We start from the raw sequence: 25,031 nt of genomic DNA on the forward strand, positions 1-25,031 counted from the left end.
CTGATGCGTCCATTCCTTGGAAGAGCTCTAAGATCACATCCACAAACTTATCTTTAGTGGAGAACAAGGCTGTAAAGAACATTTCCCTCTTCTTTGATTCTCTCTTCCCCTCAGGAAGTGGACACCTTGATGTGTCAGGAACAATTCACTCTTGATCTGACTTTCCTTGTTACCCCTGGCCAGCCCAAGCAGCTGAGGTGTGAGCTTTACTCTCCCTGCATCGTTGTGCAATACTGGAAAAGAAAAATAATCCATTTGTCTACACCCTTCAGACTGTGGTGACATGATCAGGGTTCTCTTGAATTTCTATGCATTCAATTTCCTCTCTCTCCTTCCGTTTGGCGCGTTTCTTTTTCTTGTGGTGCTTTTTGGAAGGGGGGAAGAAGGTGAGGAACACAGGTAAGATAACAAAACAGTGCAGAAGTGTGCAACCCCCAGTGAGCAGCAAGCATTTGAACAGTGTGAAGGTCAGGTTCGAAGGCACAAATAGGAGGGGGACCAACCCAATAAGAAAAGAAGTAACATTTTGCAAAATGGCTGTCCCATGCTCTTGTAGGGAGCTTTTTATACATTGTGTCCGGGTGTGCTCAGTTGCTAATACAAATGTGTAAAGCAGTGGTGCACAGTGGTCAATGGCAAAATTTAAAGTGTAGATAAGGCACAAGATAGAAATGCAATCCATGTCAACGTTCCATAATGTCATTAAGCCCAGAACGCCCAGTTCAATTGAGGTGACGCTAAGAATTAGCCAGAAGTTTCCCAGAGGGTGGATCACGAGGAAGAAAGTCAGGATTAACATCAGGAGGACACCAAAGCCTGCAATCAGAACAGGCACCGTGACAGACAAGCCATAATGATCTGTGAACACGAAGGAGGGGTTGAACACAATGAATCGGATGCTCTTTGATAGGGACAGGGGCCTCAATTTTTCCAACACTTCTATGACTTCCTTCTGCTTGTCTCTGCTAGTCCTGGCCACCAGATACAAGCGAGAGGCAATAATGTTGTTTTCATCCCCCGCCTTGGAGAAGATGATATCGTTTCGAAAATGCTGGAATTCTGGCTTTTTTAAAAATAAACTTTGTAGGACACTGATAAAGTCACTCTTGTTACTGGCACTGATGTTGCTAACTTTCAGGAACTGGTAATACTGCTCCACCCAGGACACTGCCGTGAACCCACTACAGAGTCTCCTCAGATCCTCCTGGACGCTGCTGTTCCAGTACTCCAGAGGCTCGTAGATGTAGAATCCTATCACTGGGCTGTAGTTGCTGAAATATTTCTGCTGAACCATGGCATAGGAAACGCTCGGGGAATCGCTGGCTAGTAGATTGATGATGTTGGCTCTGTCGCTGATCTGCAAGCACCCCATGAAGGAGAAGGAGGCATAAATGAGATAGAGGATGACAACAAATGGCTTCACGTAGATATTGGTAATCCATTCGTTGTAATGTTCGCGCAGGAAGTGCTGAATAAAATGGTGCTGGTAAGGGCTCGTCTCGTGATGGGATGTCTGTTGATGCCCATCGCTCATCACTGTCTGGAACCACACGGGTTTGCGATCCAGGTATTCCGCAGAGGGGATCTTACAGCAAAAGATGCTGTGGTAGCGATTTTGCTCTAGTTGCCCCGCGAAGACCAGACAGGAGCCAAAGAATGAGAAAATGTAGAAGTAGTTCAACAGAATGGAGACACACATGTTTTGACAGAAGACCTTCACAGCCTCTATGTTTGTGAACGGGCTGGCACCCATGCCAAAAGTAATGAAGTACAAGGAGCTGGTCATGGTATAGGTGACCATCACATCAGAATAGGCATCGGCTACCCTGTCTTTGAAGGGCAAATTCTCTTTTGTTCTGCGCCATCCAGACAGAAGCTCAAATACTCCTTTAGTTCCATGACCTAGTTTTTTAAAAAAAGAAAAAGAATAATTGTTTTTATTACCTCCTTTGCAACTCTTTATAGATTATCTACTCTAAGCAGTACTTATACTCTAATCTTCAAATGCTATGATCCTCGTCTCCGGGTCTCAAGATTTTAGCTCCGTGGAAGGATATAGTTAGTCCATGTGTCCACTTTGGCAAAGTCCAAAATAACTGTTATGCTGGGTAAAATGAAACATGTGCTGTCTGTCTTATTAATTTTACAAGTTGTAAATGTAATTTACATTATTATGTGATTTCCTCTCTACCTCTGCACACGTGCTGTCTCCCTAAGTTTGTCATAAGTTGTGAATGGCAGGGACCGTTATTCATACATCTTTAAATGCCCCTCAATACCACCTGAGTCCTCGTTCAACTGATGTATTGACTGATAGTCCCTAACCTCCATTTCAAGCTGACTTACGTGCTGATTTAGGAAATTATAAGATGATTTTAAACACTTAAAAATCACTTTAAATTGATTTTACAATGTTTAATAATCTGCTTGGTGGCCAAATGGCTTAGAAACCAATTCCTATAGGTTTGATTAATTAACATTGGATGTGAATTGAAAAAGTCCGCCAGGTAACATAAAAGATGGGGAAGACCTCCAGAGTGAGAGCTCATAGCAAGTATTTCCTTTGGGCTCCTCACAGAGCTTTCAGTCACACGATATGGATGCTGACTAACATTTACTTTATTAAAGTGGATATGGAATGCTCCTTTTTAATCAACTTCTATGATAAGGGTAAGTAAGCAAACACTTTATTCAACAAATATTACTTGAGCGACTACTATGTACCAGCTTTTGTTAGATATTGAACTTTCACACCCCCCCCCCCCATACCACCCAGCCAGCTTTTCCCACCCCAGGAATTTAAGGGCTCTTAAGATAACCACCACTTGCTTCTTTATCAGCAAAAGCAAAAAGCAGCTGGGAAAGCAAAGGGACTGTGTACTTTCAATCTCCCTCTTTTTCACATCCTTGAATTAGCTTTGTCAATTACCATCCACAGTGTATCAGTTGATAACTTTCTGACTGAGTGAAAATCTTCATGCATCACTCTTGTCCTTGTAGGCAAAGCAATACTACACACAAACCTTTTCTATGAATGGATACAAGCTGTGCTTGGGCTCTTCTCCAAGAAATCCATTAGAGGAAAATGTAGCTTAAAGGCACAAAATGATCTAGTTCAAGAAAACTTGGAAACTGGACTTTGTGTGACACCTAGATATTGGGGCAATTCACTTAACAATGCTTTAACAAACATAGTGGGCTGAGGTCTTACTCTAATCACTGACCCTGTGTTGTTGATAGAGTTGTTAATTTTCCCCTTCTCTTTAAGTTTTATTTGAGACTGCCTGGGGCCAATTAAAAACCATTTCTCAGCCTACCTTTTAACTAGATAGAGGTGGTTCATGTGATATATTTCTGGATAATGTAACGGACAGTCACCTAAGGATGCTTATTTAAAAACCAAAAGGAGTTTTGCCCTAAATGGCACCATGGAGCCACCAATAAAAGCCATGGTCTACCATCCTTTCTAATTCTCTTTTAAGAACGCAATCTCCATTTATCTAAGCCACCGTAACTAATGTTATCATATACAGCTGAACTTTTCCCTAACCAACAAAGTTTTGTAGGTGAGTTGACATTTAAAAATTTTTTTTATTTATTTTTGAGAGAGAGAGAGATCACAAGCCAGGGAGGGGCAGAGAGAGAGAGAGAGAGGAAGGCATAGAATCTGAAGCAAGCTTCAGGCTCTAAACTGTCAGCACAAAGCCCGATGTGGGGCTCAAACCCACAAGCTGAGAGATCATGACCTCAGCCAAAGTTGGAGGCTAGGCACTCAGCCACCCAGGCACCCCACAGGTGAGCTAACATTTACTTTTATGAGGAGCTAAGAATTCTTGCTTTATAATTTGACTCTAGTATATACAGGATCAAATATATATAATGTTAATATTTTATTTAAAAAACCCATTGGTTCATCTTTTTTTGGGATTTAAAAAAATTAATTATTAATTGTTATTGCATTGGAGTTGCTCTTATATTAAATATAAAGCCCATTTATTCTCCAAAGTTCTCTCTTCTGAGTCTCCAGTCAGGAAAGATAAGCTTATCCTAGCAAGTAGAAAAGGATAGGCAAATTATATTTATGTATAAGGTAAGTTTTTGTTTTTGTTTTTTGAAGGCAGTGATCTATTAAATATTGCATTTAATTACTAGCTGAACATTTATGTGCACTGAATTAGGTCTAATAATTCTTTACAACATTTTAATTAAAATTTTAAAAATATTTTTAATTTATTTTTGAGTGACAGAGAGTGACAGTGCACTCGAGCAGGGGAGGGTCAGAGAGAGATGAAGACACAGAATCTGAAGCAGGATCTAGGCTCTGAGCTAGCTGTCAGCACAGAGCCCAATGCGGGGCTTGAACCCACGAACTGTGAGATCATGATCTGAGCTGAAGCCGGACGCTTAACCAACTGAGCCACCCAGGTGCCCCTCTTTAAAATGTTTTTAATGTTTATTTATTTTTGAGAAAGAGAGAGAGAGAGAGAGAGAGGCAGAGAGAGAGAGAGGGAGACACAGAAACCAAAGCAGGCTCCGGGCTCTGAGGTGTCAGCACAGAGTTCAGCGCAGGGCTCAAACCCACGAACTGCATGATCATGACCTGAGCCGAAGTTGGACACTTAACTGACTGAGCCATCCAAGACCCCCAAGTCTAATAATTCTTAACATCATTAATTCTTCATTTCTATCTTCTGCAAGACTCCTTGACAGAAGAGAATACCAGCCCCTTCATTCCCTTGACAAAAACATAGTCTTAGAATATTAGGTGAAGTAATTAAAAGACTTCTTTTAATTAGAGCACTTCTCTTCTGAAATGAGGACTCTTGCTATCTTTGTAGTCATAAGGGGGAGAAGGCTACATGGGGCTACAGCTAAATTTGGCTTTCCTCTACTAATGGTCACTTTTATGGAATATTAGGTACCCTATGTAAGCCAGATTGTCGCTTTATATAGCACAAAGGTCTGTATGTATGTGAAGATAATGCTAAACCATATTAGGTTAAGTAATCACTTTGAGTGTGATGAAGACTGAAAACAGCATTTCTAAACTTTGTTGGAGAGCGCATTTTATCCCATTCCTAGGCTTGGATATTTTACAGACCATTCTTCCTGATAGGAATGAGCTGATTCTCACCGTAATCTGGCCATTTCCTAGCTGTTCCAATCTTTGACTTGCTTCAGCTAGGATAATCTTTCCTTTTTCCATGAATCAGCCCATAATGGGTCTTAACGTCATAGTTTTATTCATGCTTTTTTCCACTGTCTTGCAATACCTTCTCCTCCTTTTTTTTTTTTTTTTTTTTTTCCTGAAGCAGACTCTGCGGTGCGCAGAGCCCGCGGAGGGCTCAAAGCCTCGAACCTGAGATCATGACCTGAGCCAAAGGCGGCGCTTAACCAACCGAGTCACCCAGGTGCCCCCAGGGAAGGGTGTTTTGCAGCCCCTACTGTGAAACGTCGTCTGCCTGGATTCCATGGTTTTCTAGTGGCTCAGACCTAAGCTTCGCTGCTCCTTGACTGTCCCACCAGCAGATATTCGGCATCCACCACGTGCCCGCCATGTCTGAGGTTCTGAACTTCACAGCCATAAACAAAACAGACCCAGATCCCGGACCCCTGGAACATGTATTCTACTGCAGGGGAGGGGACAGCTATAAATAAAAGCTACAGAGAGTGACTGACAAGCGCACTAGGGAAAAAAGTTGGAAGCAGGGAAGGGAATGGAGGTGCTGGGGAGGGAGGTGTCATTTGAAGTAGGCTGGGTAGCAAATTTCCTTCCCTCTCACTTGGAAGGTGGGGCAGAGAGGAACTAGTCCTGCAGCTCTGGTGCGGGGGGGGGGGGGGGGGGGTGGGGAAGCAACCAGTGCAAAGGCAAGTGTGTTCTTCGTTTGAGCTGGTGGGTGTAGCTGGAACACAGGAGCAAAGGGCTGGATGGGCCAAACTGCAAACTGTATAGAGCACTGGTGTTGATGAAACGGGGAGTTCTTGAAGGGCTTTGAGCCCCAGCAGGACACGATCTAGTCTCTGGCTTGGCTGGTGGAGAAGACAGGGGAAATACCCAGAGCAGGACTCCTGGCCAGGGGCTGGAGGGTGCTGGGATGGAAGTCGGACCCTTCCTGTGCCGGGGCCGGTGGGTGCTGGGGAGACAGCACGTGGGTCTGATGATGACAAGGTGATGATGACATTTTGTCCATCAATCTGTGAAGTGTCAGCTCAGTTCTCATATTTGCCAGGAAGCCATCTCCGACAATTCCAGACATATTGATTTTTTTCTGTTCCTTAAAGTCTTACTGCACTAATTAGTTACTCATTTTGGCACACAACCATGTGCTGTTCTGCTCCGGAACAAAATGGTTTTCCTAGGATATGTTCTATTTCTTTGGTTAGACTGAAAATTCTTCAAGGTCAGGGAATGCATTTTATATTACTTTTATACTTTGCAGAACATCTGGCAAAGTGATAGATGCCCAGAAGATGTCCACCAGTCTCTTATTGAATTAAATCAATTTTTGATTCTAGAACCCAGATCACCCAGATAAAAATGTATCTTTTCATTACTTATTCTAAAATTTATTACGCATCTTTTATATCTACATTGTATCCAGAAGTATATACACTTTTAATTCGATTCAACCCAGTATGTGTTTATTTTGACTTGTTACACATGAGGACCAATATTAGTCAAATATAAAACATAAAGGTAAACAAGAAACAATATTTTTCAACATCTGTCAGACCAGAAGGTCATTTTCACTTGGGTAATTCTGACACAGAGATTATAGCTTGTAATACATATGAATTTTACAAGTTGTCCTGTAAAATGGTCAGAAGCATTTCCTGACCTCTACTAACTAGATGTCAGTAGCACACTCCACAACTCTGACAACCAAATATGTCTTCAGACATTGTTAAATGCTGACCAGGGGACAAAATTGCACCCAACTGAGAATTACTGTTTTACTAAAAAAAAAAAAAAAAAAAAAAGCACAAAACACACACACGTATGTATTTTAATCACCTTTTTCTGATTGTAAAAACAGAACATACTTCCATAAAAAATTGGGTAAAATAGAAAAATAATGGTTAAAAGTTATTTTATATTCCTACAACACAGATAATTGCTCTTAACAATTTTGTGTATTTCTTCCAGTTATGTATGCATATGAGTGTGTAATGACTTATCTACCCATCCATCCATCCATCCAATCATCCATCTGTCCATCCATCCACCCAGTCTTCCATCCATCCAGATTGGTAATTACTTAATTGTTTTACAGAACAGGGCTCCTGAAAGGATAAATTAGAATTTGGGATTACTCTTGTCACTGTCCAGTTGGCCTGTCAACCATGGGAAGCCTCTTTTATGATCTCTGTAGTATTTTCTCTCTTGGTTTCTTACTTTTTACTTTGGTTTCCATTCTGAGGCTAAAGCCATTTTTGAACATATGCTCACTTGAAAGAAGCCCCAACTCTCTCTCATAGCTTTTTAAAAGTGTGTATTCACTAGTTTTCCACCTTACTAAGGGTCCTATTCCAATTCAGACAAGACACGTGAAATCAAGACATTGGTATCTAGCCAAAAGAAAGTGACCCACCATCTCGGATGATGGTGCTAGAACACATGTGAGTGTGACTGCCCCACTGAACCATGACCTGAACTAATTGCATTGTATGTCCTTTTGGTGCCTTAGTCTTGACAGTTCTTTGTTTTTCTCCCACTCCTGCCCAAATCCTTTATCTCCACCTAAGGCCTCAGTTTGTTTCATGAACCACTCCATTCGAGTTGCTGACTGGTGAGAGTCATAGATGTGAACAGTTCACTGACACATAGGGAGAAATTAGAATTTGGGATTAATTGAAGAATAACTGGCATCCTTTCTAAGTAGAGATGATGCTATGGACTGTGAAAATACGCCTTGTTCTTTCTGAGGGGTCAGGGAACGCTCCTTGATGTAATAACATGAATTCACGCACAAATACCTGTAAGTTAAGAGGAGGTAGTTGTGGTTTTAATATTTGTAATAGCTTTCTCCCTCCGAGCAGAGATTAGCTTATTGGTATGGCAGGTTAAGCCATTGCTGGAAAAATGCATTTAATACTTCAGAAGATGGCTGCCAAGCTTTGATCATGATTTCCTTCAATTATATTAGCATGTATTTGCAAACTATATTAGAATACCAAAATAAGTGGCTCAACTGGGACATTACTGGATAACTAATCTTTCTCTTGGCAAAGTTTCATGAAAAATTAGGGAACTGTTAGGAGTCAAAATGCCTTGGACAGAGTTGGAACTGGGAGAAAAATTTAAGGAGAGAAGTGAATTGAAATAAAGATTTGTGTGCATGTGTGTGTATTGAATATTCCAAAACTCTTCAGCAATGTTGCTGGAGACCTCTTTCCAAATGAAAGCAAACGGAAGCATGTGCGATACCAAGTGAAACTTACATGACATCTGACTAAAACAAAATCTGGATATTGGATCAGACTTTGATTTGTAGTGGGAATATTACTCTATTTAACAAAAATTTAACAATTTCTTCTATTTACAATGGATAAATATGAAAAGAAATGAAGTTTATGTGGATTCTCCTTTTGGTCATGGCATTGTAGGCCAGCCAGAGGGAAAATTTTAAATGGTTAATATTTAAAAACATATGCTTTTGTTATGAAACAAAACTGGTTTCGGTCTTAAATGAGCTGGACAATATTCAGAGCTAGTTGTAATTCCCTTAAGCCTGAAGTAATCTCTTTAAAGACCACTAAAGAGGACTTCTAAAGTAAGATAGATTTTCTCTAAGAACAGATTCCTTCCCACATGTAACAACATTTCTCTAAACTCTTATATTCCAGTGTAAAATTCTATACTGTGGGTCTACAGTGCCCTAGGAAAACTCCGGTAACAGGGCCAGGCCTAAAGTGACTTCTTAAAGTGATTATTGTTCATCTGTAAATGTAGTAAAAATTTGGTAGTTGCCATTTTAATCCCAAACCCAATCTCTCCCAAAACCAGAATTCCAAAGAAAGTACTTTTAACAAGGATCCAATCCAATCAGACTTAATTGTGACTGATTCAATTAGTACTCCCTACTGGGCTTTTCTTGATGTATTACTTTAATAAGCACCATCTGTGGGCTTCTTATGCTTTCTAATCAGCTGAATTAGAATTCTCATTTGCCTTGAGGAGGTGTACTAGTGGGCCTCCCTTTATACTTGAATATGTCAAGCCTTCCACAGGTCATAGAGCTTGATATCTCCTGTTTCAGTGACATAAAAAATAATATTCCTTCTCACCTGCTCCAGAGAAATCCCTTCACTGTCTCTAAGCATTTATTTCTGCTTTGGTTAGCTATGCTATCAGTAACTGTGTTTGTGGACATCACTCTTAAGCTCAGATGGAAAAGAGTATTTTGATTTTCTACTGGGCTTTTAGGCTAGGTGACTTCCCAATTCTAATCAAATGAATAAATAATGAATGAAAAAATAAAATCCAGTCAACTGGGCCAGTAAAGCAACTAACAACAACAATAACAACACAACAACAACAACAACAACAACAACAACACTTGGATATTGAATCAACATTTTGAGTTATCATTCACCTGTTTGGCATTCTGTGGGATACTTATCCATTGTTTCTTCTGTTTAGTTGGCTGTTCCCACTTATATTTTTGAGATACCACTCAAACATGATCTCATCTCCTATGCCTTACACTTGCCCTCTCCATCCCTAACTCACATGCTTAGAAGCCTCTCTGTGTCCCAACACATATCATTGTGTCAACTAAAATTATCCATTGGTATGTCTGTTTTTTATGTAAGTCTGTAAGGCCCTCACTGTCTAGGGTAGGCATTGTCTTTCCATTTTTTATTTCAATTATTTGACACTTATTGGTGCTCAATAAATGTTTATGAAACTGAATTGGCCATGATATTTGTCTAGCCTTAAAGATATTTTTAAGGGGCACTTAGGTGATTCAGTCAGTTAAGCACCTGACTTTGGCTCAGGTCATGAGTTCAAGCCCTGCATTGAGCCTGCTTTGGATTCTGTCTCATTATTTCCCTTCCATACTTGCACTCTCTCTCTGCCTCTCTTTCAATGATAAATAAACATCAAAAAGATATATTTTTAAGTGTTCTTTCAGTGATTAATCCTAACATGTCTATATTTAGCATACGTGTCTGTGAAATAGCAACTGCCTCATTTTACTGAGAAGGGCACTTGGGTATTACCTTGAGTGGTGGTGATTCTATGGCAGAGGCAATGATAGATATCAGTGATGTTCAATTGCAAAGTAGTGTAATTCATTAATTTGGCTGGTTCAGCATTACAAATGTCTGTGAAAAATGGAATATTAAATTTAAAAGCCTGTTTTAAGTTGTTATTTGTCAGGGTAGAAATGAATTTGTAAGGTACTCTTGGTACATAAGAGGTGGATTTTTTAAAGACATTTTTTAATCCTCACATACACCTGTGTATATATAGACCTCAATATACATATGAGAGAGAGAAAGAAGGGAAAGGAAGTAGCAATAGAGATAGGAGATGGGATTGTTTTAAAACCCGGCGACTATTGCAGCAATGGTTTTCATACTCAAAGTGGGCAAAACTAGGTGAATAATGTGGTTGCCAGAACATCCGCAGAGCCAGATTGATTGAGTTCAAATCATAGGACCCTTTCTTCCTAGCTCTGTGACCCTGGATAGGTTTGTTTGTTTTACACATCTCCATATTTCAGTTTCCTCATCTATACAATGAGATAACAATGGGGGTGACATCATAGGATTGTTATGAGTTTTAGATAAGTTAACATATGCGCTTGGTGCACGGTAAGTGTTCTACTGAATGGAGAAGTTCAGTGCTGGCAGCTGCAAGGTGTTTGCATCAAGAACATTCCAAATCATTTGACTTGGAATACCACATTCTGAATGCAGCTTGGTGATCGCTATCGTTACCACCACAGCTGAGTTGGCTTTTGGTGGGGAGGACCCCTAGTGCACTCTTTTCAGCTGTTCTTGATGTGGGGCCTCCAGAGCTGCCAAAAGCTGAAGCAATCCTGCAGAGCCAACATGCATATGATGACTTGCTTTCTCGTCCTCTCCCTCTTTCTGGTATTCCCATTCAAGAGAAAGAAGACTACGAACAAGCTATTTGTTTTCTTTTCTCAATGCTTTCCATGTCTTTCAAGTTCTATGAAATGACCATACATTGTTTCTGAGAAAGAGAAAAGCAGCTGTCAGGTTGGCCATGGGTGTTGCCAGGAGCTGGTCCAGCACCCACAGCTGGGCTTAGTGTTGTCCTGTTGACCACAGACAGTCTGGCAGAACTGCATCAGATAAGAGCAGTCTTGACTGGGATGGATTGAGATAAACCAAGACCACTCCATGATTATGACTGACTGTAAGCAAAACATTAAAAAACCATAAAATGGGCCAGATATCTTCCAATGTCAAGAATGGTAGCAGTGATTGCTGTTTCTTTACCAATTACAGTTTTGTCTTGATCTTCTGGTCTTCGGTCTGGTCTTCTTGCCTTCTAGGGATAAGGATTATTAAGATAACTGATCACAGAATCATCCTCTCTTCTTGACAGTAACCAACCATGCTGCCTTGAACACTTTCAAATCACTTAACACTCGCAAAAATCATATAAGACTATTCTAACACCTTATTCCTGAATTGCTCTGTGGTCCCCAATAGTATGCCATTCTTCCTCAATGTGATGAGTCAATTAATCCAAATTTGTTAATCTATAGTAGTATTCCTGGTGGTCTTTGGCTAGGGGACATTGGCGTATTATTATAAAGAGGTATTTTTTGGGAAAAAAGAAGCTAAAGCTTTTGTTGTTGACTTTAAGTTGATTTCTTTGAGTATAGGAATTAGAGCAGGAGTACTGAGTCCAAGTTAAGCCTTGGAGGATTTGAATTTCCAAATCAAGGGATGGCTTCCCAGTGGAAGAAATATTTTGGTTGTGTTCTCAGTGAAAAAAGAATGCCAGTGGAGTATAGAAATGGGAAGATGTTCTGCAAGGAAGATAATACAGATATTAATAAAGGAAAAGTGAGGAGCAGCCATGTGAAACTAAGAAATCACTGTTGTAAGCAAAGAAGAGCAGTTAATGGAAGAATGAGTGGTCAGGCTGAAAATCTTAAAATTGTTAAGAGAAGTGGATTTGCAGTTTATGAAGTAAACACATGGATATGCTTAAAAAAAACCAGACCTAGACTAAAGTATCATATAGAGGAAGAAAATAATAAATACAAGAACTTGTAAGAATGAATGAAAATTAAGATATAGTGTTTATTGAGCTAAAGACATTTAAACAACAAAAATTAGAAGAATTAATTAATTCATTTGAAGGGCATTTCCTGAGTGCCTCCTATTAGGAAAATATGGTAAAATATCATCCTTCTGAAGTTTAATAACTCCCATTTGTCCCACTTGAAAACCACACCACATCCATATGTCTGAATTTAGTAGTTCATTAATTACAAGGTTGGGATCTTTGAAATTATAAAGAGTAAAAGTGATGATAAATCAGGATTTCTATAACACCAAGATCTGGAAAATGCTTTTAAAATGTCTGATTCAATCACTGGGAAACATGTTTGAAATGGAAGCAATCTTACTTAGCAAACCTAAATTATGCATAGTTTTAGTTTCCTAATAAATATCATTCAAAAGAATTCTTCAAAGTTGTAGCATGAATACTTGAAAGAAGTGTAATGCTTCAAAGAGCAAGTTTTCTGGGAGCATCTTTGAGTGTTCCCCAACCTTTCTTACCAATGAAGATGAAATAAAACAACCCAGGGGTTGGAATGTCTCTCTGAACAAAATGGCCCAAAGCCAGTGGAAACTCAATTAATCAGAAAGCCCAGGAATTGGATCATTTGAATAGCCATTAAATTAACCAACCAGAACTTTTTGATTCATCTTTTATTGGTTTATTAACTTCATTGGAGATCTTTCTAAAATACATTAGACTTGTATTACTCTTCTGTGTCCTATCTTGAAGGAAGGAAGGAAAGAAGGAAGGAAGGAAGGAAGGAAGGAAGGAAGGAAGGAAGGAAGGAAGGAAGGGAGGGAGGGAGGGAGGGAGGGAGGGAGGGAGGGAGGGAGGGAGGGAGGGAGGAAGGGAGGGAGGAAAGAAGGTCTGCCAAAATCTGCCAATTATATACTTTGGAATATATGCCAGTTATTCTGCTCCATACTTAATAATTCAAATATTGGAGACGATAGCATGGTACCTTCCATCTTCTCCAGGCCAATCATCCCATTACTTTGACTGTTCCTCTGATGACATCTGCAGAGGATTCAATCTGAAGAACTATAGAACAGTAAAACTGCCTTGAAATCAAGGACAACATCTTCATTTTTGGTTTTCCCTACATACCTAGCAGTGTCATGAATGCAGAAAGTACTAAAAGAATATTTTCTGAGTCTTGTTGTTAAAGTTTTTGTAGCTAAACATGCTAAGTTCAAAGGCAGGTTGAGGCATTATAGGGAGTGACAGATGATAAGTTCTGTGATCGTCTCTTAGTTACAGTTAGGGAACACAGCAGAGGGATGGATATTTTCATATTGTCAATTGTTACATGCATTCCATCTTCTGTACTTTAGTGGGTGATGACATCCTAGTAAGTTGATGGCAAGGGTAATTTTTTTTAACAGATGTGGTCAAGGAAGAAAACAAGCCTGTTTTCACCAACTATAGAGGTGCTCAAAGGCAAGATCTATTTCTGTCTTATGACACTGAGTATCTTAAGAATGTTTCTTGGATAGGTTTACAAGATCGGTAAATAAACTAATACGTGTGAAAACAAAACAAAACCAAAAAGACATAGATTTTCCATACAAGCTCACCATGGGGCATGGCTGGCCCAATTTGTCAGTGGAGTTGCCCAACACTTTTGATTTATACTAGGAAAAGGAAGTTAAACTACATGAAAATCTACCATAGAAATTATTTCTGTATTCAACTTAAGGAGTCAGTCTTCCATGAAAATACTTCTGGGAAGATTTACCTTGTAAACATAGTGGTTGTTCATTCTGTTGACTGAATGAGTTTGTCATATCCTTTCTGAAATCAGATGTACATTGAGAGAATAGGTTGGGTACAAAGGAAGGAGCCACTGATGAGCAGATGTGCACAAAGGGGATCCTGAGGAATATCACTGTATATGAATCTCATGGGACCTTATTTAATAATGAAGAAATGGGGTTTCAGGAGAATCCATGATATACAGCATTTACAAAGTTATTTTTGTAGCCAGGACCAGAATCTAAGTCTTTAGCCTTTCACCCCAGTGTGAGTAAACTACATCTTGAGAACAGTGACTGTGTCCTGCTTTAATTCTTAAATAACCATTTCCCAAGGCATGACTTGGCACTTAGTAAATATTTATTATAAAACTGGGGAATGAATGGGTACCACTGATCTTCCAAGATTTCTGGCTTTCTAGTGTGTTGGGGAGGGGATACTTACTCCTCATGCTTCCAGGAAGAGATGGCTACCATCCATGCTAATTTGGATAGTGCTGGAGAATCTACTTGTATGAATGAGTGAGGAAGCTTTCTCATTCTCTACTTTTCATGTTCCCGTGAGTAGGTGGCTTCCATCCAATATCACTGGAATAGTACTGAATAGTATATTCCAGTTCTTCCTTTTAATCTTTAATCACTCTTTCATATACTGGGAATAGCTGATCTGATGGTGGAGCCTGATAACAATGTATCAATAGGTTGGCTGCTATTCCTCTAAAACAAATAATAAGCTGAACCCCACTTCTCTACCCTGTACTACTTACATTAATGAATAAGGAGGGTGAGGGCTTGGCCTCAGCTTCTCTTTCCATGTGGAAGCACTCCTGGCCCTGTTCTAATGGGAGGCCATCTCTTCATGTTGGTTTTCAGCACACTCTTCTGACAGCAACTGGATTTGAGGAAAACCACAGTCTTCCATGTGACGGGCTGCTAAGGAAATCTTAATGGGGAATGCCTTAAAGACCTAATTCTCTTTATAGGAAGGAGAGGGAAATCTAGATTTAGGATTTGTTAGGTAGAGACCTCCAAATTAGCTTCTGGTACCATATAAAGTCTCCATTCCAGCTTTATCAGGAACTTTGGGAAATACCATCCCTCCATTTATAAGGATGACAATTGACTCTTGTTTAGCTCCTTGGGTATATACTCTCCACTGCATGAAACCCAGCAGCGCTCAAGTTTGATTATTTGAGATGACTGATTTCCACACATTACGCATGACATGATCAGTGAAAGAACAAATCTTTCATTTAATAGTCTGGTATTTGTTATACAGTAGGCGTATCATAAACACTCAAACCAAGGCTGCAGTTTTCTTTTTTATTTGTTATTTCATCCTTCCAAAATGGTATTTTGTATTTCTCAGATGCATTTTTATTTAAATTTTTTTTCTTTTAAGAATCATGGACTGAATGAAGGACAATTGTGAATTAAGCATCGGTTCCTTTTTTCATGTTTATTTATTTATTTTGACAGACAGAAAACTCAATGAGTCATGGAGTGTCAGAGAGAGTGAGAGAGAAAGTCAAGCAGTCTCTGTGTTGTCAGTGCAGAGACTGATGTGAGGCTTGATCTCATAAACCATGAGATAATGACCTGAGATGAAATCAAAAGTCAGATACTTAACCAATGGAGTCACCCCCCTAAATTTCATTTAAACCATCATTACCCTGCAGCTAAAATTTTCAGTATGTTACAGAATCTCTTTGGCAAATATTAATTTTTAAGTATCTGTGTAGAGTACCATTCCGATTATTTGGCCTGACCCTGTGTTATTCTATTATTTCTTCTATTCAGTAATTAGGTAAAACTGTAAAACATATATTATGTCTAAGGAATTTTCCTCATTAAATAAGAATGGAAGTATGGAGAAGCATGGGGTTAACTCTACGTTTAGCAGAAGAACATCTCAACAGTAGGGCTCGAGATTCAAGGTCAGTTTAATGTGCATATGCTGCCACTCACATTTCTTTTCAATGGTTGTTTGAAAAAAAGTAAACACAAAGACCAATGCAAAACAGCAATAAATTCATCAGCTTGCTTACGTAAAGCTAAATGGTAGGATACCAGAGGCTTCTACCTTTCAACCTAATGTAGACGTCATACCAGTTAAAAGCAAAGTCATTTTAGGAAGACATGCATCCCTTGCAAGAGGAAGGAGGGCATGCCAATGAGGAGGAAATAAACAAGAATGAGAACAAGGGAAGGAGGAAAGGAATGAAGAGAAGAAAGAGAGGGAACAGAAACAAGTTTCTTTTTTAGGTCCCTACTGGTATTGGGACCATTAGACGTCAGATTCTCCATATTGCTCCAATCAGAAAGGTCACTCTTTTCCCTGGAGAAAAATCCAGTGAAGGGTTTAAATGAATGAATGGAAAGATTTCCTCTTGGATTTATTTTTCTTCAGGAGATGACTAGAAGAATCCATAAGTGGAAAAGTTTTCCCTCCTACAAGAGCCAAGAAATTAAATCTTAAGCAAAACATCAAAGTAGATATAGGTCTAGAAGGGCCTCGCCTCTTTATAGCAGGGTTATATAATACTATATATGACACGAATCCTTGCATTGTCACAGGATTTCTCCTATGTAACACACATAGTTAAATACTTTTTGTTGCTCCTCTGTTGTTCTTATCAATTTACATATTTTGCCAACTTCTTGAAGCAATATCTGATGTCTCCTTGCTCCTAAACACCCAAGCTTTCCCTGTACTATCTATGATCATTATAGGTACTTAGGAAATATTTTTGACAAATGTGATGAATTGCTTTTCCTGACTGCCACCAAATAGGATGGTATTTGTGAAATGGCTATGGAAACAATTGTAATCTATCGTGCTTCGTAAGTGTAGGCACAAGAGTGTACAGCTACTAAAGATTTCTGAATTTAAATCCATCCTCTTGGGTACAGAAAATTAGTCTGGGATCAAACATTTGCTGAAATAACTTTGCATGTTTTAATGGGGTTTCCAAATTAAATAGAAAAAAAATGAAAGTGAACGTTTCCTTTTGCTTTTAATAACCTTATTCACCCATTTAAAATATACAGTTTAATGACTTTTAGTGTATTAAATGGTTGAACAACCATCTCCACAATCAATTTTAGGATGTTTCATCACCCCAAAAGAAACCCTATACCCATTAGTACTCACTCTTCATTCCCCATCTCCTCTCTCTAAACCTCCAGTGCTAGGCAACCACTAATCCACTTTCTGTCTCTATAGATTTGCCTATTCCATGTAAATGAAATCATTCAATAATTCAGTCTTTTGCAACTGGATTCCTTTACTTAGCATAGTGTTTTCAAGGTTCATTCATATTGTAGCATGTCTCATACTTCATTCCCTTTTATGGCCAAATTTTATCCCACTATATGGCAATACCACATTTTATTTATCTATTCATCAGTTGATGACCATCTGCTAATATGAGTAATGCTGCTACAAATATTTGTGTACAAGTTTTAGTGTGGGCCCATGTTTTCATTTCTTTTGGATGTATACCTATGAGTAGAATTGCTGAATCATATGATAATTCTACATGTAGCCTGTCAGGAATTATCAGACTCTTTTCCAAAGCAGAGGCACCACTTTACATTTCCACCAACAATGTATAAATGACTCCAATCCCTTACAACCTCATTAACATTTGTTATTTTGTTATTTGTTACTGTCTTGCTTTTTTATTTTGGCCACCCTAATACACATGATGTGCTCATCTTGGTTTTGACTTGCTTTTCTCTAATGACTAATGATGTCAAGCATATTTCAAGCTTTTTAGCCATTTACTTATCTTCTTAGGATAAAAAGCTATTCAAATTCTTTGCTCACATTTGTCTTTTTATGATTAAGTTATAATAGTTCTTTGCAAATTCTGAATATAAGTCAGATCAGATATATGATTTGGAAATATTTTCTCCCATTCTGTCGTTGTCTTTTTACTTTCTTCATGGTGTCTTTTGAAGCACAAAGGTTTTTAATTTTGAGAAAGTCCAATTTACCTTCTTTTTGTTGCTTTTGATATCATTTCCAGGAAAACTGCTTAATCAAGGGCATCAGAAGTTACTCTTATGTTTTTTTCTAAGAGATTTATAGCTTTAGCTCTTTCATTCATGTCTGATCTGTTTGAATTAAATTTTACTTATAGTGTAAGGAAGAAGTCCAAATTCACATTTTTCACGTGGATATCTAGTTGTTCTGGTATCACTGTTTGAAAAGACCATTCTTGCCCCACTGGATTATCTGGGCACCTCCGTCAAAAGTCAAGCCTCATAAACATATGAATTTTTCTTGAGTCTCAATTCTATTCCAGTAATCGATTTGTCTATCCTCATGCCAGTACCTCTGTATCCTAATTATTACTGTGTTATAATCATTTTCCTGGTATGTGAACATAGAATGTCTTTCTATTTATTTAGATCTTTTAAAGTTTGTTTTCAACTGTGTTGTATAGTTTTCAGAGTACAATTTTGCACTTCAATTCCTAATTATTTTATTCTTTTTAATGTTATTATAAATGGCAGTTTTCTTAATTTCATTTTTATATTGTTTATTGCTAGTATATAGAAATAGAATTGATTTTTATATATTGATCTTGTATCTTGCAATCTTGCTGAACTCCTTTATTAGTCCCAACCATTTTTTGGTGGATTGTGTAGAATTTTCTATGATGAAATCATGTTGTATCCAATTAGAGATAGTTTTGTTTCATCCTTTCAATATGAATGACTTTCATTTCCTTTTCTCACCTAGTTGTTCTGGCTGTAACTTCCAGTACAATGTTTAATAGAATTGGTGAGACAAGACTTCCTTGACTTGTTCCTGATCTTAGGGGAAAAGCATTCACCATTAAGTATGTTGTTAGCTTTGGATTTTTCCTAAATACTTTTCATCATGTTAAGGAAGGTTTCTTTCCATTCTTAGTCTCTTGAGTGTTTTTATGATAAAAGGGTGTCAGCATTTGTCCAATGCCTTTTCTGTGTGTATTGAGATGCTCATGTAGTTTTTGACTTCTATTTTATTGATATGGTGTTTTACATTAATAGGTTTTTAAATATTAAACCACACTTGCATTTATGGGATAAATTTCATTTAGTCATGGTGTACAATCTTTTCTATATGTTGTTGGGTCTTATTTACTAATATTTTATTGAGAATCTTTGCATTTTTGATCACAAGAGATACTGGTCTGTTAGTGTTCTTTCCTTGTGATATGCGGCTTTGGAATCAGGGTACTTCTGGCCTCATAGAATGATTTGGGAAATGCACCCTTCTCTTCCCTTTCATTTCGTTAAATGCAAAAACTGTTCCTACCTCTCATATCTTGCCAGGGTAACCTCTTCATTTTGTTGATAAATTATAGCACATCTAAACTTCCTCATCAGTCAGTACGTAGGAAAGTACCTATGTGATTTGAACCAATTTATTCTAATCACCAAACAGTATTTATAAGGCTCCCACATGATTTAAACCAATTTAGTTTTCCCACGAGCGAAGTCAGCTGGGAGACAGAGTTGGAGATAGTGAATATTGCAGATGTACAGCATTAACCACAGGGAAGAAAGAAATGCCTGGTACAGACTTACCCTCTAAGAAGCAGAGCGCTAGGTTCTTAGATGAGAAGAAAATCTCAGTATTTCACAGATCACTCTGTTTATTATTAACATTATATTGTTTCCTACCTTTTGGACTCTATGAAAGCAATCTTCATGTTTAATCTTTGAAATTGTGCTTTTATTTTCCTCCTTCCTAGCAGAGGATCCCCTCACCTCCTTCCTTCCCTCATTCCTTTCCTTCCTTTCAGTCTTTTCTTAGAACTAAATTTCTAAACTCATGTGAACTCAGTGGTGATAACTTACTGATGCCTTAAAAGTAATATGAGGGGTGCCTGGGTGGAACTACAGTTAAATTAAATGCTATTTTCTTAGTTTAGCTCATATTTCTGACTTAACTACTGCGGAGACACTGGGGAATTAAAGATTTTAAAAACAACAACAACAAAACCAGTAACACAACAATCTGTCTGATTCTTGATGAATTAACATCTGGCTCTCCTCATGACGGTAGGTTTTACTGAAATGCTAATGTTAAATGCTGTAAAATTATTATCTTTTCATCCCAAAATATTTGCTGCATTTCAATTTTTCTTTTTAACAAATCAAGTTTAACAAGTTGGGGTTCAAGGAAGAATTCTTGTGACATCTTGGGTACAAAACGATGGTTTTGTGAAAGCATGAGGACAGGACCCCTGGGCAGTAAGAGCAGAACTGGGATTGTGAGGAGTGGCTGATTATACACCTTCCAGTTGGGATGGGGTTAGGGATAGCGGAAGTCTCTGAGGAATTTGAAAACAAGGTTTCCAGGACCTTGAGGGGCTAGCTGTTGTTAGGAAAAGGTCATTTACTACTGTCTGGTAAAACCTTCATCTTGAGACCCTTCAGATGTATATCAATGGGTCATATGCCTGACGATGTTTGCTAACATAGTCTTGGGGGTAGAGATAAGGGAGGATTTTTTACAGATCTTCAGGATCCTGGAGATTGGGCTAAGTCAAGCTAGGGTTGCCTTTTGCTTCTATGCTCCTTGAGGAAGGTGACTCTGCCTGTCTCAAGTACTTGTCACTGGCTGAAAGCATTTAGGAAGTTTAATTTTTCTTCTATATTTCTTTTGCCTTTGTTCTCTACATTATTTAGTAACTTGTATGTTCTGGGTATTGAGTGATTAGTGAGGAAAATAGGTTCAGATACTTTATTTTGAGGGGTTTAAAGTCTCATTGAGAGAAGGCATATATTTAAGAAGTTCTTAGAATTCAAGATGCTTTAATCCAGGCAAACAGGCATTTATTTTTTTACCTATTTTGTTCAAGGCACTGTGTATTATTTAGAGGTGAAACTATTGGAGCTCAGGGAAACAAATACATGGGAAAATTGAAATGAAGGAAATGATTTTAGAACTCAGAAAATGAGAATATTGGCTAACAAAGAAATGGGAGACATTCATGATTTCAGCCTGAATATTAATTAGCAACTGTTTTTCCTTCCATTTCAAACAAAGCAGCCAATTTTAAAAAAATGTCAACTACTTTGATTTCCTTTTAATCACATATAAATAAATCCAAATTCTAATCTTTCTTAGTCTCTTTTGATGGGGGTAATTATCAAATATGTCTTAACTTGAGCCAATTTCATATACTCATAAGTAACCCACGCACACTTTTGAATTAAAAAAAACTCAATGTTTTCTTTTGTTCCAAAGTACAAAGGAAACATATATTCACATAGTGCTTTCTGTATAAAATTACAGAAATGGATTGCTTTTCTTGGAGCTCTGAGACCAGTTTTTCTGACATTTTTATGATCTATGGGAGAAGGAATGGTCAGCACATTCACAAATACCCACAGAATTGAAGCAAGACTTCCATAACCAATTTCTGTGCATGCATTTAATTGGAAAAAAACCCACATACATCTGCTTTTTGAGTTTTGCAACTTAATTTCCCTGCCTCTAGTCCATCCAGTCAGTAGAGAAAGACAGTTCAGAGGAAATGGCTGAAATGAGCTATAAAGCATTCTTAATTTGAGTGTTCATGAATGCAATATATATAAACTTTTTCAGCTAGAAAATTGACAAATTTTCTTAAACACATTCAAAAGGAAAAGAAAAAATTACTTGTGATGGTGTTTTGGTTCAGCACAGAGGTACTTATCAGGAAAGAGGGCCGGCTTATCTATTCATTATTTCATTCAATACATATTAATTGAGTGTATACTATGTATTAAGCACTTTGCAGGCATTAAGGATACAGCAGTGATCAAAACAGAGGAAGTTCTTGTTCTCATGGGGTTTATATTCTAGTGAAGAAGACAAATAGTAAATAAAATAAATAGGTGCAATATAATACATGTTATATATTGGTGAATCAGGAAAATCTTAAGCAGAAAAGAGGGGTTGGCCTTTTACAGAACGTTTGCCTACCTCTGATTTAGAATCTTCTGTGTGTGTGTGTGTGTGTGTGTGAGGGGGGTATTATGGCAGTGAGGTTTCCTTTGGGATATGCAAACCAGCAATGGCAAGGACCACTGTTGCTCTTCATACAATTCTGTATAGTGCATGCACTTTGCAGAAGGTCGAGAGAAGTGTATCTGGGTTTTAGTAATGAGGCAGTATGGAATTAAGATTAGTCTTTCAATAAAGATATGAATATAATTCATTCATTCACTCAAGAAATATTCTTTAGGGCATCTCCGTGGCTTAGTCTTTTAAACGTCCAACTTCAGCTCAGGTCATGATCTCACCGCTGGTGGGTTCGAGCCCTGCATCGGGCTCTGTGCTGACAGCTCAGAGCCTGGAGCCTGTTTCAGATTCTGTGTCTCCCTCTCTCTCTGCCCCTCCCCCACTCACACTCTATCTCTTTCTCAAAAATGAATAAATGTTAAAAAAAATAAAAAGGAAGATACTTTGAAAAGGACATTTATCAATTACAAAATTTGATGAGCTGGAGAGGCATCAAATAAATAAACACACAGGTAAATCTATAATTACAAAAGCACTAAGTCCCATGAGGGAAAGGATTGAGTTCAATGGAGAGAACAAGGGACTTAATGTGTCTCTGGAGAGGTCAATGGAAAGGCCATTTGAGATGAGACCAGCAGGATGAGTAGGAAGCAGAAATAGAAGAAGCATTTCATATAAGAAAGAGGTTATATGAAGGTGGCAAGTGGGATGAACAATTGAAGGAACTAGGAAGAAAACACAGACACAGCCACAGGCACACAAACATGTGCACCCCAGGCACATACACATACATGAATGGCTGCACCATTGACAGCAATGGGGATAGAGTCATGGGGTGTGGCTGGAGATAAAGAATGATTTGGAAAATAAAGGCTTCATAGATTCCGTGAAAGAGTTTTGATTTTATTGTAAGTCCACCGAAGGATATAAGGCAAAAGTCAGGATAGATTTTTACCTTTTATGCAGAGCTCTGGCCTCATGAGGAGTATGAATCGAAGGGGCCAAGAGTTCAAGGCCAGCAACCAGTTAGGAGCTGGTTTGCAGGTGACTCAGGAGAGAGATGATCAAACGAAGTTGGTGTCTACAGTTTAATTCAACATGTACTTATTATAGTTTTACTATGAACAAAATATTTTTGGTCCTATGTTGGTGGAGCAAAGATTGGTAGATGGTCTCTGCCTTCAATAAACCTATAGCTCTGAAGAATAGGAAAAGTATACAAGTATTTATTCTATGTAGTTGACTAGGATAAATTCTAAATTCTCTATGATGACTTGATAGAGTACTAATGGAGACTGAGGGGAGGAAAGTTTCTATTGGCTTGACTGGTGAAAGAATCTTAGTCACCACCATATCCCCAGTGCTAAGACCAGTATCTCAGTACCTCATACATGACAGAAGCTTGGGTCTTGAGGCCTGAGAGAATGACCTCAGTCATGTCTCTGAACTCTGGTCTTGCACATTATATCCAAACACACTGATTTCAGTGACTGGATGTGCCAATCTCAGCTCCTTCTGTATTGCTCTGTTACTACCAGCCAGCCTACTCCTTGCCACAGACCTTCCTTATGCCATGATCAGACAGCCTGCCAGACCACCGTGTTTCTCCTTGTGCTAACAGCTAGCCTGACTTTATTCAGATTATAGCCAGTTGTTGTGTTTGGCCTCACCATGTGAAAGGGAGCCAAGAATAAGAGACAAATATGCCAAATTAAGTTAAAATACTTTATAGAATTCCAGGACCTAACAACCTTATCCTGTGTTATGACCAAGAGTTGTTTGATTCCGTTGGGATCTATTCGAGGGTTGTGGGGTCCTACCCCTCTAAGAACGCCTTGCACACGCTTTAATAAACATTAGTTGTTTCAAAAAACAAAGTAAGCCATGATGAATTTCAGGTAAGCTAGTTCATGGCAGTCATTCCACACAATAAAGAATACTTTCCAGCATATTTTTCTGCTGCCAAGTCTGCCAAGCCCCATTCTTTCCCTTACCCTCCAAGCTGGAATCACTTCCACCTGTGGGATTAGACTCATCTAGGATGAGCCAACTCAGAGAATATATTACAAACTTTAATCTCACCAGGGTATGCAGACTGAATTAGGCTTCAGACTACGGTTCCTGAGGGAAAGGTATAATACTGATTAACGCCAAGTATTTGGAGACTAGTTTCTCTCATTCTCTCTCTTTACACTGCCATATTCAGTCTGCTTGATGTTGGGCAAATTTCTTAACTTCCCCGAATCCTAATTTCTTCATTTACAGAAGGAAAATAATGAAATCTTCCATTGAGGATGAAAATCTTGACATGAGATCAGCAGTGGATTAAGTAGTAGCTGTGGTGAAATCCCTGTGATACGGCTCATTTTGCAAATTTTGAATGCAAAATCGGCAGTTTCTCATACTAGGCATACCCTTGTCATTTCACTCATTTTATTATAGTGTGACCTTGACTTTTGTGGATGTCACTTAGAAAATTATGGGTTTTACTGCGTTATTATCTATTAAGCTATAATATTATTATTCATGCAGAAATCTGATATTAATCATAAGTCAGTCTCAGAAAGAGACAGAGACGTTCAATTCTGATGTGTTTCCTCCATGTTTTCCAAAGCAGGACCACTTTAAATGGCACACATTATTACAATGCCTGTATTTTGTTCTTTCCATGAAAAACAAACATGCCATGTTTCCCTTTGAAACAAACGTGCCTCCAAATTTTGGAGGCACTTGCAGGGCTCTTGTGGCCAAGTGGAATAGTGGGAAGGAATTTTGGAGATGACTGTCTTGGAATTAAGACTTTTAGCTGTCAAAGACTGTCTACTTCCCCCATGGAGTCAGTAACATTCCTAAGATTCTGCCAGCCAAATGGTCTTAGTCTCAATTTACATTAGTTCAGGTTCCCAGGAGTACAGCCACAGGCAAGAATCAGTTTTGCTAATGATTATAACAACTAATGTTATTGAACTGAGACTACTGGTCT

General features: G+C 38.4%; 1 protein-coding gene across 1 annotated transcript in view; it reads right to left on the reverse strand.

Moving 5' to 3' along the window:
- Positions 1–268: 268 nt before the first annotated feature.
- PTCHD4 (patched domain containing 4) overlaps positions 269–25,031 on the reverse strand; it is a 177,679-nt gene continuing 152,916 nt past the window's right edge. The window contains exon 3 of the mRNA XM_029944921.1: positions 269–1,902. Within this exon, the coding sequence (XP_029800781.1) occupies positions 269–1,902 (1,634 nt within the window). The remainder of the gene's footprint in view (positions 1,903–25,031) is intronic.

The sequence above is a fragment of the Suricata suricatta genome, chromosome 7 (genome assembly GCF_006229205.1).
Source record: "Suricata suricatta isolate VVHF042 chromosome 7, meerkat_22Aug2017_6uvM2_HiC, whole genome shotgun sequence".
NCBI classification, from domain to species: domain Eukaryota; kingdom Metazoa; phylum Chordata; class Mammalia; order Carnivora; family Herpestidae; genus Suricata; species Suricata suricatta.